This window comes from Mauremys mutica, chromosome 2 (assembly GCF_020497125.1).
Source record: "Mauremys mutica isolate MM-2020 ecotype Southern chromosome 2, ASM2049712v1, whole genome shotgun sequence".
In the NCBI taxonomy this organism is placed as follows: domain Eukaryota; kingdom Metazoa; phylum Chordata; order Testudines; family Geoemydidae; genus Mauremys; species Mauremys mutica.
This window is the reverse complement of record NC_059073.1, coordinates 267163511-267178860: the sequence shown is the minus strand read 5'-3', so window position 1 is coordinate 267178860 and position 15350 is coordinate 267163511. Positions and strand designations below refer to the sequence as shown.

The following is a 15350-nucleotide window of genomic DNA, read 5'->3' as shown; positions in this document are numbered from 1 at the left end:
AAAATGGATTTTTTCGTGGCCAGTGGTTTTAATTAAAACTGTTTTTTCACCAACACCAGTTACCGTTCTGTTGCTCGGGAGATCAAATGTCATTGGTGTTTTGTCCATATTTCCTATTTGTGACAGTTTAAATGCATATTCCTTTCGATATTTTATAATAAACCTTTGGAAAGATTTGATTTTTTTCTTCCAGATCTCTAGGCAGCTTTTGCGCTATCTTTGTTCACCAATGAAGACAGAGACCATGACAGTTCATGAAGCGAGTACACCAACCCGCTGATGCGACAAATATTGACGGCTTTACTGACTTGTATTTGTCGTCTTTCAACATTTGCAGAGCATGCAGATTAATTCCAGTTCTAGTGACAATGTACCCATTTTGTCGACATTCAACAACCCAATTACTGAGATCTTTCTCTAGCTCAGGAAATGAAACGCACCTCGTTGGCCATTTTTTCTTGCTTCTTGGCATGTCTTTTAGTGTTGTTTTATTTTTGCGCCATTCTCTTACTTGCTTCTCATTGATACAGAATTCACGAGCAGCAGCGCAATTATTGTTTGCTTCTGCATATTCAACAACTTTAAGTTTGAATGCTGCATGATAAGACCTTTTTCTTTTGATTTCACCATTGTTCTTTTTAAATACTAGTATGAAAATAGATTATTATTGTAGTTCTAGATTTTGTAAGACTTTATATAGGAATGTCACCTGCTTTATCACTGTCAAATTATTATTGTTCTTTGTTTATTTCAAAGCAGCCCTGTAGATTGGCATGTCTGTAGGGATAACAGGCTATTTCAATTTTATTAGAGAGTCCATTGATTCTGCATGTTATATTTTCATATTGGCTCGAGACTTATGAGGTCCATTTCAAGCCAATCTAGTTCACTAAACAAAGCCTTTGCAACTTTAAAAAGCTGCAGTACTGACATCAATAAATGGGTCGGCAAACTTTGGCTCCCAGCCTGTCAGGGTAAGCCACTGGCAGGACGTTTTGTTTACCTGGAGTGTCTGCAGGCCTGGAGCCCCTCAGCTTGGCTCCCAGCCAAGGGGAGCTGTAGGAAGTGGCATGCCACTTCCCATAGCTCCCATTGGCTGGGAACGGCGAACTGCGGCTACACGGAGCTGAAGGGCTCCAGGCCTGCAGACGCTCCAGGTAAACAAAACGACAATGTATTAGATATTCGATTCAATGATTCCATAGAGTTTAAAATCATCAAATTTGGGTGTAGACCCATTTATAAGCCAACCCCCGCTCTTTGATGCGTCACTTTTTTATCAAAAATATTCGGCTTATGAACAAGTATACATGGTATATTACAAAGAACTGACACAAAATGCAAGGCATGATTACCAATTACTCCAATTAAAAATACCAATGAAAAGACAGGGCAGGAGGACTATTTTAATTGAATTCAGTAGTACTTTATTGAACTCATTACACTTCTTGTGAAATTTTGATAGAAGCTGGGAATGGGCGCCAGGGGTTGGATTACTTGATGATTACCTGTTCTGCTCATTCCCTCTGAAGCACCTGGCATTGGCCACTGTCAGAAGACAGGTTTCAGAGTAGCAGCCATGGTAGTCTGTATCCGCAAAAAGAAAAGGAGTACATCAGCAGGAGAAAGAAAAAGAAAAAAAAACAAAACTTTTGAAATGATATTTAACATAGTTAAAAATGATGATAACATAGTTATTTCCCTATGTTAAGTTCTCCTCACACCTTCTATGGGTCATCTTAATTATCATTTCAAAAGGTTTTTTTTTTCCTCCTGCTGATGATAGCTCATCTCAATTGATTAGACTCTTCCTGTTGGCATGCATACTTCCACCTTTTCATGTTCTCTGAATGTATAAATATCTCCTGTCTGTGTGTTCCATTCTATGCATCCGAAGAAGTGAGCTGTAGCTCACGAAAGCTCATGCTGAAATAAATTTGTTAGTCTCTAAGGCCTGGTCTACACTAAGGGGCGGGGTCGAACTAAGGTACGCAAATAGCGTAGCTGAACTCGAACTACCTTAGTTCAAAGTACTCACCCGTCCAGACGCCGCGGGATCGAAGTCCGCGGCTCCCCCGTCGACTCCGCCACCGCCGTTCGCGGTGGTGGAGTTCCGGAGTCGACGGGAGCGCGTTCGGAGTCTAGATTAGACGCGATATATCGAACTCCGAGAAGTCGAACGCTAGCCGCCGACCCGGACGGTAAGTATAGACGTACCCTTAGGTGCCACAAGTACTCCTGTTCTTTTTGTCAGAAGACAGGATACTGGGCTAAATGGACCTTTGATCTGACCTAGTATGGCCATTCTTATGTTCTTATGTGTATAATGTTATAAGTAAACTTTAATCATGCTATTTACCTTATAACATGGTACCAAATTGTTTATTTTAAATAACCCTTTATTAAGATTTCTAACACCAAATAGTGCAAAATTCCTGTAAAAACATATTAGCCTGACTAAAAATTAGTAGCCCAATGAAAGGCATCAATTCTAACACACATACCCCGGTCTATTCAGTTTTCAACCTCTTCTCCCCAACCCAACCCATTTCTGGCTACTCCTCTCACAATCCACCATAGGCATGCAGTCCAGTGGGTTTTCTTGCCTTCCTCACAGCCTCCTGGAAGCACAGCTGGGTTAGAAACACTCGGATTTGAGGTTCATATAATGCTGTTACAGTTACTGACTCATCAGTGTGGGTAAAGGCTAAATGGGCCAGCTCCCAGAGGTAAATGAGACCCCTGTGCAGGTGGACTTTGTGCTTATGTGGGGGGAGCTTGAAGTTTTTGCAGAGTGAGGTTTCCCCCAATCAGTCTTCTGGCCTCTGTCAGGGGAAAAGGTTGCACAACTGAACCTAGTCTGTGGTTTCATACATGGCCAAAGCCCTGTAAACTGCATTAGAACTAATTAAATGCCTGGTACATGAGAGCTGGGGATGGACAATGTAGTGCCACTCCCCAAGGTATATTTAATAAAGTTGCAGCCTGCCATTTAAATCTATCCCATGTCAATCATTCACCTCCTTGTACTAGTGAAAAGTAGAGCTGTGCAAAACCTGGACAGTTAATTTACAAATCCCTCCCCTCCCCCCCAAACTCGATGTCTTACACATTTTGTGGACAGGACATGCTCAAAATTACTTTAACCTTCTCACAGTCTAGTTGTAAACCCTCTACTGTTAGAAGGTGTCCAATATACAAAGCTGATAGGCGCAGTGTCTTTTTTCTTAGGGTATGGCTACACTGGCGAGTTGCAGCGCTGGAAAGCCTCCACCAGCGCTGCAATTAGTAAGTGGCCACACCTGCAGGGCACTTCCAGCGCTGCAACTCCCTGGCTGCAGCGCTGGCCGTACACCTCACTCAGCATGGGGAATAAGGATTCCAGCGCTGGTGCTGCAGCGCTGGTCATCAAGTGTGGCCACACACCAGTGCTGTGATTGGCCTCCAGGGTATAAGGTGTATCCCAGAATGCTTTTATAAATTACTCTCTTTGTTTTGTTATGCAGCCTCTCTTTGTTTTGTTATGAACGAGCTCCGTAGCTCCGTTGCTTATTTAAAAAACAAACAGAGCTCCTGTTTGCTGTGATCATCTGTACCTGGCTGTAAACAATCAAATGAGAGGCAAGCAGGGAGGGAGTGAAACAGCGGGGAGTCGTGTTGGCTGCAGGCTGTTTGCAATTAAGAGTTACGACTAAGGGGTCGGAAACATGTTCTGATTTTTCAATGCAGGAAGCTAAACACACAGTGTTGGCTCCAAAAATCCCCTCTCTCTTTCCCCCCGCTCCCTGTCACACTAGACCCCACTCCACCCCCCCTCTTTTGAAAAGCACGTTGTGGCCACTTGAACGCTGGGATAGCTGCCCATAATGCATCACTCCCAACAGCGCTGCAAATACTGCAAATGGGGCCACACACCAGCGCTGGTAGCTGTGAGTGTGGCCACACACCAGCGCTGGCCCTGCACAGCTGGATGACCAGCGCTGCAAACTACCAGTGCTGCAAACCATAAGTGTAGCCATACCCTTACTCAGTTTTAGATTCACTTGGCATGCTGTGTTGAGCGGCATAACCAGGCTATGACTGAGAACAGCATTAGCCTCTTCGAGAGAGTCTACACAACCAGACTAAGGGTATGTCTACACAGCTGACGTTAAAGCGCTGTCATGGCTGTTTAGTCGCAGCTCCAGCACTGGGAGAGAGCTCTCCCAGCGCTGTAATAAAACCACCTCCACAAGGGGAATAGCTCCCAGCACTGGGAATACGGCTCCCAGCACTGTAGCACTATCTACACTGCCACTTTACAGTGCTGAAACTTGCATTGCTCAGGGGTGTGTTTTTTCACATCCCGAGCGAAGAAAGTTTCAGCACTGTAAGTGGCAGCGTAGACTAGGCCTTAGACTAAGGGCTAGTCTACACTACCGTGCTACATCAGCGCAACTGCACCAATGCAGCTGGGCCGCTGTAGCGCATCTGGTGAAGATGCTGTAGGCTAACAGTAGAGTGCTCTCCCGTTGGCATAATTACTCAACGAGAGGCAGAAGCTATGTCAGTGGGAGAGCATCTCCCGCCAACATAGCACGGTTGATGTAACTTACATTACTCAGGTGGTGGCTTTTTCACACCTGTGAGCGAGGTAACTTACATTGACTTAAGCGGTAGTGTAATCAAGCCCTAAGATGTTATCCGCAATTGCCTCAGCTTCCTCAAACCTCTCAACCAAATAGAAATGCCAAATAGCATTCACAGCCACCTACATCTGCTAGGAGTCCAGAAGGTAGCCAATTAAGTGCTTTCTGCATCAAGTTTTAGCTGCAAGGACCCATCTAGAACACCTAAACCAGAAAAGACCTTTGCTTTTTATTAAGTCATTGCAGTGTCTGTTCAATTGTTGGTAAAGGATAACAACATTATAGAGCTTTATTGAGATGTAAGGAATCAATACATATGTGGAGTTTGCCTGCTTGTTTTTTAAAGCTATGTTGCTGATTCAATCTGTCAGTTCCTTAAGACTCCCATCTTAGTCCTCTCAGTCCTCATCCTGAAAAGAAATCTGCACAACACCTTGAAATGACAAACCCAGGAGCTTACATTCATAATTTTGCTAGATATTGAAAATCATGCACTGAATACAGACACTAGATTTATGGCTTATTGCAACAATCTATATTCCACTTAAACCCCTCCCCCCCAACTTTTTTTCCTTCCCCCTCCTCCCATGACTGGAGAGGTGTTAATGGGTCACTTCACCTGGAATGGTCCCTTGAATGTGTAATAACTACTTATGCTAAACAATCTGTTCCACCTTGCATTTAGCTGGACACTCTGATGGCCAGTCTACACTGGCAATGCTAAAGCGCAGTGCTCTCTCCCAGCACTCTAAAAAAACCCACCTCCACAAGGGGCATAGCTCCCAGTGCTGGTGCACTGTTTACACTGGCGCTTTATAGCGCTGAAACTTGCTGCACTCAGGGGTGTGTTTTTTCACACCCGAGCCAGAAAGTTGCAGCGCTGTAAATTGCCTGTGTAGACAAGCCCCAAGCCTGGGTACATTTCTCAGACCTGAAGAAAGAGCTATGTATAATCTTGAAAGCTTGTCTCTCACCAACAGCTGATGATGATCCACTAAAAGATATTAACTCACCCACCTTGTCTCTTCAAAATAAAGTTCACTTGTGGAAAATCTTTAAGGCAATCTTTATAAATCATAAAGGATTGGTCTAAGGTAAAGGCACAAATACATTTTATTTTTCCCCTTTGCTGTTCTTCTTTAAAGCCAGATTATTGGGCTTAAAAATGGTGATGAGTCAGAAACCAGCAGCAACCAACTATCTACTGCTGCTTCAGGACTTTGGGACAATGTGTCCCAGGATGTTGGGTGCTCCCCGTATCATATTGCCTAAAGAGGTGAGACTCATCAAATACATAATTTGTGACTTTAAATTAGAGGTGGAAACTGGAAGACACAAAGCACAGTCCAAATTCTGACTAGTGACTGAAATTAACGTTGCAAGGGAGAGACTGAGATAAACATTTTGTACTGCAATTATAAGGAAGTGTGGAAAGACAGTTCCTCAAATTATATACTAAGATGTAATGATAAAGATATACTAAGATGTAATGAAAAAGCAAAAAAGAAAAACTGCCCAACTTTATAAGAAAGGAAAGAGACTTCAGAGAAAATGGTGTTTGACAACTTTGGGAGAAAGTTGAGAGAATACAGAGAGAGCACCCCCACCAGATCAGGGATAAACAATGATGACAAATAGCTATAGGATAGAACTCCAAGGACAATGTGAAGCCTAGGGAGACTGTACTAACAGCAATAATGCCAACTCTAGGTATTCAAAAAATCATGTGTTAGGCCCTAAAAATCATGAGATCAATATATTTTGTGTTCTTTACATTTATTTTCTGAGTTTTGAGCCTTAGTGTGCAGTCAGGTCACATTTTCAAACTTCTCTCATAGGGATGCCAACTTTCTAATTGCTGAAAACCAAACACCCTTGCCCTGCCCCCTGCTCACTCCATCCCTACTTCCTCCATCGCTCGCTCTCCCCCACCCTTGCTCACTTTTACTGCAAGGCCAAAGCAGGCATAGGTGCCGACTCCACAAGTGCTCTAGGGCTGGAGCAACCATGGGGAAAAAATGGCGTGTGCTGAGCACCCACTGGAAGCCCCTCATCAGCTACCCCTCACCCCGCCAGTGCCTCCCGCCCGCTGGCAGGTCCAACAGATCAGCACCTCCCTCTCCCTCCCGCCATAATCAGCTGTTTCATGGTGGGCAAGAGGCTGGGGAGAGGAGCGAGGACGCAGTGTGCTCGGGGGAGGGCAGAACTGGGTAGAAAGAGGCGGAGAGGGGTGGAAAGAGGCAGGGCATGGGTGATGCCTTAGGAGAAGGGGTGGAGTGGGGGTGGGGCCTCGGGCAAAGCTGAGGGTTGAGCACCCCCAGGCACTTTGGAAAGTCAGCACCTGTGCAAGCAGGCACCAGGAGAAGGGCAGGAGCTCCAACAGTTTGAATGTGGAAGATGGAATGTGTGATTCAAATACCCTTCACCTCACCAGGGAGAGATTTTAAACACTATGGTAAAATGTCTATACAGTAATGTTACAGGCCCAGTCTGCTAAGCCAGGGCAGCAGGGCATTTAATTGCAGTGTAGACATACCTGAGAGGGGCTGAAGTGGAGGCTCCCGGGTAGGGACTACCAGGGAAAGGAGCTGCAAATTCGGAGCATCTCCACCTGACCCCTCCTCCCCAAGCAGCCACCAGACACTTGTGGAGTGCAGGGCCACTTAGCTGAGGTGGCAGCTAGGAAGAGCAGGAGGGTGCTTGGGGCTGGGGTTATGGGAGGGGGTTAGGGGTGCAGGAGTAGGGTGTGGGCTGGGGGCAGGAGGGCGTGTGGGCTCTGGGCTGGGGGTGCAGGCTCCGGGGTGGGACCAGAAATGGGCGGTTCATGGTGTGGGAGGGGGCTCCGGGTTGGGGCTGGAGATTGGGGGGCAGGAGATTAGTCTCCAGCTGAGGGCTCTGGAGTGGGGTAGGGGCTGAGGGGTTTGGGGTGCAGGAGAGGGCTCTGGGCTGAGGGGTTTGGAGGGGGCTCCGGGGTGGGGCCAGGGATGGAGGTTTGGGGTGCAGGATGGGTCTCCAGGCTAGGGCCGAGGGATTCGGAGTGCAGGAGGGAGCTCAGGGCTGGGGCAGAGGTGTGGGCTCTGGGAGGGAGCTTGGCTGTAGGAGGGGGGTTCAAAGCTGGTGCAGGAGGGGGTTCAGGATGCAGGCTCTGGGCAGCTCTAGCTGGTGCAGTTTACGGAGGCTCCAGGAGGCACTGACCTCAGGCAGCCCCTTAAATAGCAGCTGCACCAGCGCTGCCCTGCCATTTCCTGGGGATGGAGGAAGTCCGTGCAGCTCCGGAGAAGCAGTGGCATGTCCAGCTCCTAGGCAGAGTGACGCCCAGGAGGCTCCACATGCTGCCCCACCTGCAGGTGCTGCTCCAAGCGCTGGCTCTGCGGTTCCCATTCTGCATGGAGCTGGGGATGGAGCCTGCCTTAGCCCCGCTGCAGCCAACTGGACTTTTAGTGGTCTGACCAGAGCTGCCAGGGTCCCTTTTCCACCGGGTGTTCCAGTCAAAAACCAGACACCTGGCAACCCTAGTCTACAACCAGGAAGGCTGGACACTTACTTTTCCTTGTAGCTGAGAGTCTCAGACAATCACTTGAAACCAGGTGGCGGGGCCTATAAATAAACAAACAAACAAATAAAAACCCACCACCCAAACCCGCCAGGCTTGTAATTAAAAGCAGGAATGTCAGCAAGACACACTGCTGCAGCCTGGGACGGGGAGCGCGAGTCTCTTACACTTGGGCAGCGCCTGTGTCGCTTGCCCTGGCGCTACAGTATCATGGAGGGTGTCCCTAGGGGTAGGTGAGTCGGTCGGGCCAGGGCCCTATTCCCAGCTCCCGGGTCCAGTGCCCACGAGGAGCCGCCGCCAGGCTGCTCCCCCGCCCAGGGGCCGGGCCTAGCGGGAGCGGGAAGGAATGCGCTTCCGGAGGCGGAGGAGGAGCGGCGGCTGGGCCCCGACCCAATTCCCACCCCCCTGCGGCCGGACACGGGCTCCCAGCGAGCAGCACGGCGGAGGGAGCGGCGCCGGGCAGAGACACCCAGGGGACAGCGCCAGGGGCTCCCGCTGCGCCGCGCCGCGCCGCGCCCCGCGGGGACAGACCTGAGCCAGCCGGGCTCCGAGCGCGCCTCTGCCGCCGCCTTCTCCCGCGGAGCCATGGCCAAGGTACGGGGCTGTGGGGCCGCGCTCGCTGCTGCTGCTGCGGGTTTCCGCCCGTTTGATCCGCGGCCCAACACGGGCCCGTTGTGCCGGGAGCCCGAGCTCCGGGCCCCGCGGCGAGGCTCGGGGCACAGACTGCGTGACCCGCTGCCTGGGAGGGACGGGGCTGGCCACCCCCCCATGCCGAGCGGGACGGGGCAGGGCACCGGCCGCTGCGTCCCCGGGGGCTAAAGCGTGGGGCGCTGCCCGGCTGTGCTGGCTCTGTCCGCCCCGGGGCGCGGGCGGCGCGCAGGGCAGGGAGCCAGTCCCGGCCGCCTCAGGGCAGTGCCAGCGCTGGCTCCCCGGCCCAGTGCAGGCCGGGGCGGGGCTGCCCCTCGCGGGCCCCGGTTAGTGTCAGCGTGGCCCGGGCTCCCGGCCCTAAAGCCAGACAGTGAAATGCCCCGGCCCTTTGTCCGCCTGCCGCCCAGCCATTCAACGCTGTGGGGGCTCGGCCCAAGGGCCTGCCCGTGCCGAGCGGCCGCCAAATACCCCGTGGCACTTTCCACAGGGTGGGGGCTTTATCCCACTGCCTCCCTGAAGGATGGGAGCGACCCTCATCTGCTCCGCTCCCTGCCTTGGGGAGGGTCCTGTACGCACCCCAGAGGGGCTGCTTTTCTGTGGCATTTGTGAAATGCGGTGGGAGTCTAGAGGCGCTTTGTGAATGTGCAGTATTAATCCTCGTTCAGCCGAGCAGTACTAGCTAACTTCTTAACTCACTTGGATACTAGCAGCCGTGTTGGTAAGGTGCCGTAGAGGAACTACTAAAAAGAGAAGGCCCTTCCCCACGCCCCGAAAAGGTTTTAGACACGGAGGCGGCAGACAACAAGGAAGGAGGGAGGGAGGAAGTAAGGACAGACAGACAGAGCTACAGTAGTAAGATCATACAGTGACTCCGTTTAGGACTTTGCAGATCTGGGAGGTTCCCTATCACTTTTTTTTTAAATGTGACCTGATTTCTTTGCGTGTATTGAAGTACATCAATGAAAGCAAGCTTGTGTAACATTTAAATCTGATTTAATACGTTGTGATTTTGTGTGATGATGTGACATTCTGACTGCTTGATAGTTCAGGATTTGTTGTTGTTTCTCTCATAAGTGTGTGTTTTTCAGGATTTTATAACTGCCACATAAACTTGTTGCAGTCTGAAGGAGAGCAGGGAATGAATGCTAGGTCTCAGCATGTATTCAACAGATTACATGCTTTTTGGAAAAATACTCTAGCTGCAGCTGTATGAAAGCAATATAGTCTTTAAAATATGAATTATTTCCTCAGTATGGCCTGGTCCTTGGGGAAAATAAGGGGAGGGGGGATTTTTTTCCTCAGTCACTGTAGAGCTACTATATATTATGTCAAAATTTGGACTAATTTGGTGGGAAATGTCTAACAAAAAATCCACCCCGTGGTCATTAAAAAATTGTAAAATAAAATCAGAATCATTTGTTTTATCTACTGTATCTGTCCTTAGAATGCCAGTAAGGCCCTGCTCATGCCAGTACTTAAGCGCATTCATTAGGTGAGCTGGACTGCTCATGTGCTTAAAATTGAGCAACAGCGTATGTGTTGGTGTGAGTAGGGCTTTACTGGAAAACAAATAGGTCCAGGCCATCTCTGGTTTTGATGCATTAGAAATTCAAGAGGAAATTATTCTCTGTCAAAAAAAAAAACCAGAGAAAACTTGAGAAGGATTGAGGTTTGGGATTTTTTGATTTTCCTTAAGTACTTTGACTAATGCCACTACCAAATAAATTCAGAAATATCTAAATTTAAATAAGCCTTTGAAAATCATGAATACATGGTAGCAAAGACATAGTCTGTACATCTTCCCTACTGATGATAAAACTGATGATTCACTCTCCTGTCACACACTAAAATTAGTTACCTCAGGCAAATGGTTAAGTAGCATTGTACAAGCCTGCCTAGAGCCGCCTGTAAAGCCTGTGAAAACAGTGAGCAACTAGCAGTAGATGGGCAAGACCAGGTGAGTTAAGGATGACACATTGCAAATGTAGACATAGTCTAAAGTTAACAGAGTTTTTGCACTGGCAGTTTCACCAGTGATAGTGAATCGGTGAAAGAAAAGCGCTGCTTTGTGTACTCAATTCCACAGCTATCAGAGTGTTTCCATTTGCAGCACTTCCATTGTGGCAGATGAGAGCAGTGCACTGAGGGCAGCTAATCCCACAGTGAAGCTCTCTCCATTTTGATGATAGGTCTTGTGGGAAAGGGGGGGGGTGGGGGTTGGCGGGAAATCCTGGGTCCCTGCACTGCCTCCTCTCCCCAAACACTTATCAGCTCCAGTAGCTCAGCATTGCTCCAAGCTGGGGATCCTTTGCTCTGTGGAGCAGGCATTGTCACCTGGCCAGATGATAAGTGAGCACTTGCCAAGAAAACAGGAAGGGGCATTTCAAAGTTCTCTGGGTTTTGGGGGGGGGGGGAGGGTGGATGTCTGCTTACCTGGCATCAGAGCAGCAGAGCTGCTGGCCAGAGTGGTCACCTAGGCACTGTGGGATATCCTGCGGACGCTAAAAGCTCTGTAAATAGGAAGAACGTGTCTTCACTTGCACGTTGCTGTAAAAGCATCACCGGTAAGAGCTGTTTGCCTCTCATGGAGGTGGTTTTCTTTTTTCGATGAAACTTCTGAGTTTCACCGCAAAAACTCATTTGCAAGTGTAGATGCTCCCATGGTTTCTGCTTTAAATGGCAAGTGTACACATGCCTTTAGTCCTTTAAAATTTTTGAAATTAAATATATTGAGAAGTGCAAGATTGACAGCTATGGAGACCGGAATCCTGTCTTAATAAAATCTAGAGCTAGAAAACACCTTTAAGGTTTGTCAGCATTTCAGTACTGGAGCTCTGGACTAATGGATTGAGCATTCGACTGGTAGTTAGAAGAATTGGATTATTTTCATAGAATTATAGAATCGTAGGATTGGAAGGGATCTTGAGAGGTCATGTAGTCCAGTCCCCTGCACTCACTGCAGGAGTCAGTATTATCTAGACCATCCCTGACAGGTGTTTGTGTAACCTGCTCTTAAAAATCTCCAAAGATGGAGATTCCACCACCTCCCTAGGCAATTCATTTCAGTGCTTAACCATCCTGACAGGAGGTTTTTCCTAATGTCCAACCTAAACCGCTCTTGCTGCAATTAAAGCCCATTGCTTCTTAGCCTATCCTCAGAGGTTAAGGAGAACAATTTTTCTCCCTCCTCCTTGTAACAACCTTTTATGTACTTGAAAACTATTATCATGTCCCCCTCAGTTTTCTTTTCTCCAGACTAAACAAACCCAATTTTTTCAATCTTCTCCCAGGGGTCATGTTTTCTAGGCCTTTAATGATGTTCTTTGCTCTTCTCTGGCCTTTCTCCAATTTGTCCACATCTTTTCTGAAATGTGGCACCCAGAACTGTACAAAATACTCCAGTTCAGTAACTTTTCCTGACTGTCATAGTTTTGCTGTGTGATTCTGGGCAAGTCGCTCTGCCTTTGCATCATTAACCTAATCTGTAAAAATGTTAATTTGTACCCACCTTTGTAAAAGGCTTTGAGATCCAGTTGAAAAGGGCTGCAAGTTATTATCTGAAGTATTTATGCATCTTCAGGTATCTCAGGGAATGATTGTTCCCTGAGGTTTTTGTTCAGTCTAGTTTTAAATGCCCCGCTTTATTGAGCTTTAGTGACTTGACTTGGGAAATGATCCCGCAGTTGAATATACCTCAATCTCTGGAAGCTTTTCCCGATATTCAGAATAAGTCGTCTTGTTCCCAGTTTTATTCCTTTTCTCTTAGTTTTACTCCTCTTTACTACACTAAATAATTCCTGTATTACACTTAGTATGAACACTCTTCAGTATAAACATATTTGTAAACAGTTATGTCTCCCTTTCTCTATGTCCTGGCTTAGTAAAAGCTATGTGGTACATACTTAGTTCTTAAATCTTTCCTAATAAATCAGTCTTTCTAGCACCATGATCAGACTTGTTCTTGTTCTTCTCAGCTATGTAGCTGTCAATATCTTTATGGTAACATATCATCTAGAATTGACATTTTCAGGTGTAGTTGCACCAGAAAGCCCATTAAGTGGGCTGTTAAATGTTTGCTCTGTGAGAGTTTGGTTTGTATAAGCAGCCCAAAACATTGCAAAACTGGTACATAAACAGGAACAGTTCCTCCCATTAGATAGATGGGTCTCCCTCCTATTTATCATTACTCATTTGATAGGTTAGCCAGTTTTCAATTTACAAACACATTCTTATCCACATGGCAGCAGGAGAAAATCACACTTGAACCAGTGTGGCAGAAAGTGGAATGTCTACAGGAATGTAGTCTGGTCTTGGCACTGATAGTTTCTTGCACTAGAACCTTCAAATGAAAGGAACTGAAGGACCATTAGAGAGACAGGTTATTTATATCGTTTTTCTATAGAATATTGCACAACTACTTAGCTATCTGTGATGGGTTCAATCACAGAGACCCCCTTGGGACTGTCACCTGATGTGCCGAAATTACCTCTGAGCCCGTTTTTCCTGCTAGCTTGGGACTTCCAGAATCCTGTCTTGTAGAGCCAGACATGCTAGCCATCCGGCCCAGTGTCCCATCTCCAGCCGTGACCATCCCTGATGCTTCAGAGGAAGGAGATAAAAAACTAAACAAAACAAAATAAGCTGTGGGTAGAAAACATCCCCTCCTGATCCCACAGGTAGCCAGCTGAAACCCTGAAGCAAAATCTTTTAGGAATATAAGACATAGACTGGAAGTGCACCCTAGGGCTGCTGAGTCTTGCTCCCCACTGTCACAAGTAATCCTGTCATACCGTTCCAGTCATACATTTGCTCATAAATTTCTTATAATTACCATCTGATAGAAAGTTTACTTATAGAAACGATGGCTCTTCAAGTATTGCCTCTGCATATTTCCTCTTGCAAGATGTGCCTCAGAGCCACTGTCAAGCTTGTGCTAATTTATCTGTAAGTAGAAAGATGGACTGGTGTTTAATTAAATAAGGGATGCAGGATGGTTCTCCAAAGCAAACAGAACTATATGCAGATCAAGGGAGAGTAGTGCTACCTTTGTGTTAAAGAACTTTAGGTAACAGCCCCATAGATTTCTTGGTAGAGGCATTAAAGAAAAGCCATTAGTGCCATCTTAGCTCTAGTAGAGTGAATTTCAAGACCCTCAGGTACTGACATCCCACCTAAAGCGTAACATGTTTCAGTGCATAATTCATTTAAACAGACCCTGAGTGGAATTAATACCCCTCCTTGAATTTTTTGTAGCTGTTGGAAAGCACCTCACCTAAACTGTGACCCTAAATTCTTAGTCCTATCAAAATTTGAAAACTTAGCTATTATATAGTGTGTCTCATCAGTAGATCTCAAATCACTTTACAAAGGTGGTCAGTATCTTTATCCCCATTTTACGGAAAAGGAAACTGAGGCACAGAGTGGGGACTCAACTTGCCAAAAATCATACAGAAAGCTAGTAGCAGACCCAAGCAGGGAACTAAATCCATGTCTGAGTCAATCTTCACTGCACAGTTAGCCTGGTGATTGGCACCTGGGTGTGAGCAAAGCCATACTAGAGTTACTGTGCCATCACTGGTGCTGCACTTGCGCATGTGTGCCTTTTGTGCTGCAGTAAGCCGAACCACTCTGATTGTTTCCCAGTGTGTTGTGGGAGATCTCGCCTGTCCATCTGGACACACCAAGGGTTGAGGAGGAAGCTGGGATTAGTGAGAAGGCAATGGAGGATTGTCAGTACTTGAGTTGTTTAGCCTGCATCCTCACTGCAAAATGAGCACAATACCAGCCTGAGTAAAAGCGAGCTCTAGCCTACATTCAGTCAGGCCAGCTAGCCCAGGTTTAAAGCACTACCGAACTCAAGTGAAAGGGTTTGGTGTGTGGACAGGAAGTGGGGTTAGGGTCAACATTTGGGTAGCAGCTTGAGTTAACTCTTCCGGGAAGACTTAAGAATGTGATGTTTAGTAGTGGGAGATAAAGAGCACGCTCCAAAAGGATCAAAAGGTGGTGTATCTGCATACTTTGCCAGCAGTAAACTGAGATTCCACATAAGGACAGGTTCTCTGAACTGATGCATTAACCAGACCTTTCAAGAATCTCATGATGGTGGGATGGCTGAAGTGCCCAATGGACAGTGGTATGATGAGTTGGAACACAAGTATTCTTTCATTGATGTAAGGGTAAGGCTAAGAAGGAGACTGCTGGGATGATAACTAGTCTGTACGAGATTAAATTAGGGTAAAGCAGTAGGTAGAGACAGATTATTTGACGCCCAAAGAATAGAGAAGACTTTTTTGCGTGTTTTGCTATTTTTTGTTTTCTTTTCAACCTGCAGCAAGTTACTCATAATTTTGAGCTTATCTTTTGGCTAGATCAGTCATCTTCTCTGAAGTCCTTACTATATGAACACAGTCCTGTTAAAAATTTGAACAGAAGAGGGATTGAACAATATTTGCAAAGTCTAGTTTTATACAGGTTTCATTTGGTGTTAACTGAGGTACTTTATTCCTGCAGTTGGTTCAGGG

The 15350-nt window shown here is 46.9% G+C and overlaps 1 protein-coding gene and 1 long non-coding RNA gene across 2 annotated transcripts in view; one reads left to right on the top strand and one right to left on the bottom strand.

The window, feature by feature from the left end:
- Positions 1-1539: 1539 nt before the first annotated feature.
- Positions 1540-8459, bottom strand: LOC123365217. The gene is made up of 3 exons (XR_006577482.1): positions 8349-8459; positions 8173-8225; positions 1540-1587 (listed from the first exon to the last, which is right to left on the bottom strand). It is a non-coding gene; the product is annotated as an uncharacterized LOC123365217 (long non-coding RNA).
- Positions 8460-8612: 153 nt separating this feature from the next.
- ITGB1 (integrin subunit beta 1) overlaps positions 8613-15350 on the top strand; it is an 89800-nt gene continuing 83062 nt past the window's right edge. Inside the window, exon 1 of the mRNA XM_045007911.1 lies at positions 8613-8775. Within this exon, the coding sequence (XP_044863846.1) occupies positions 8767-8775 (9 nt within the window). The 5' untranslated portion in view covers positions 8613-8766. The remainder of the gene's footprint in view (positions 8776-15350) is intronic.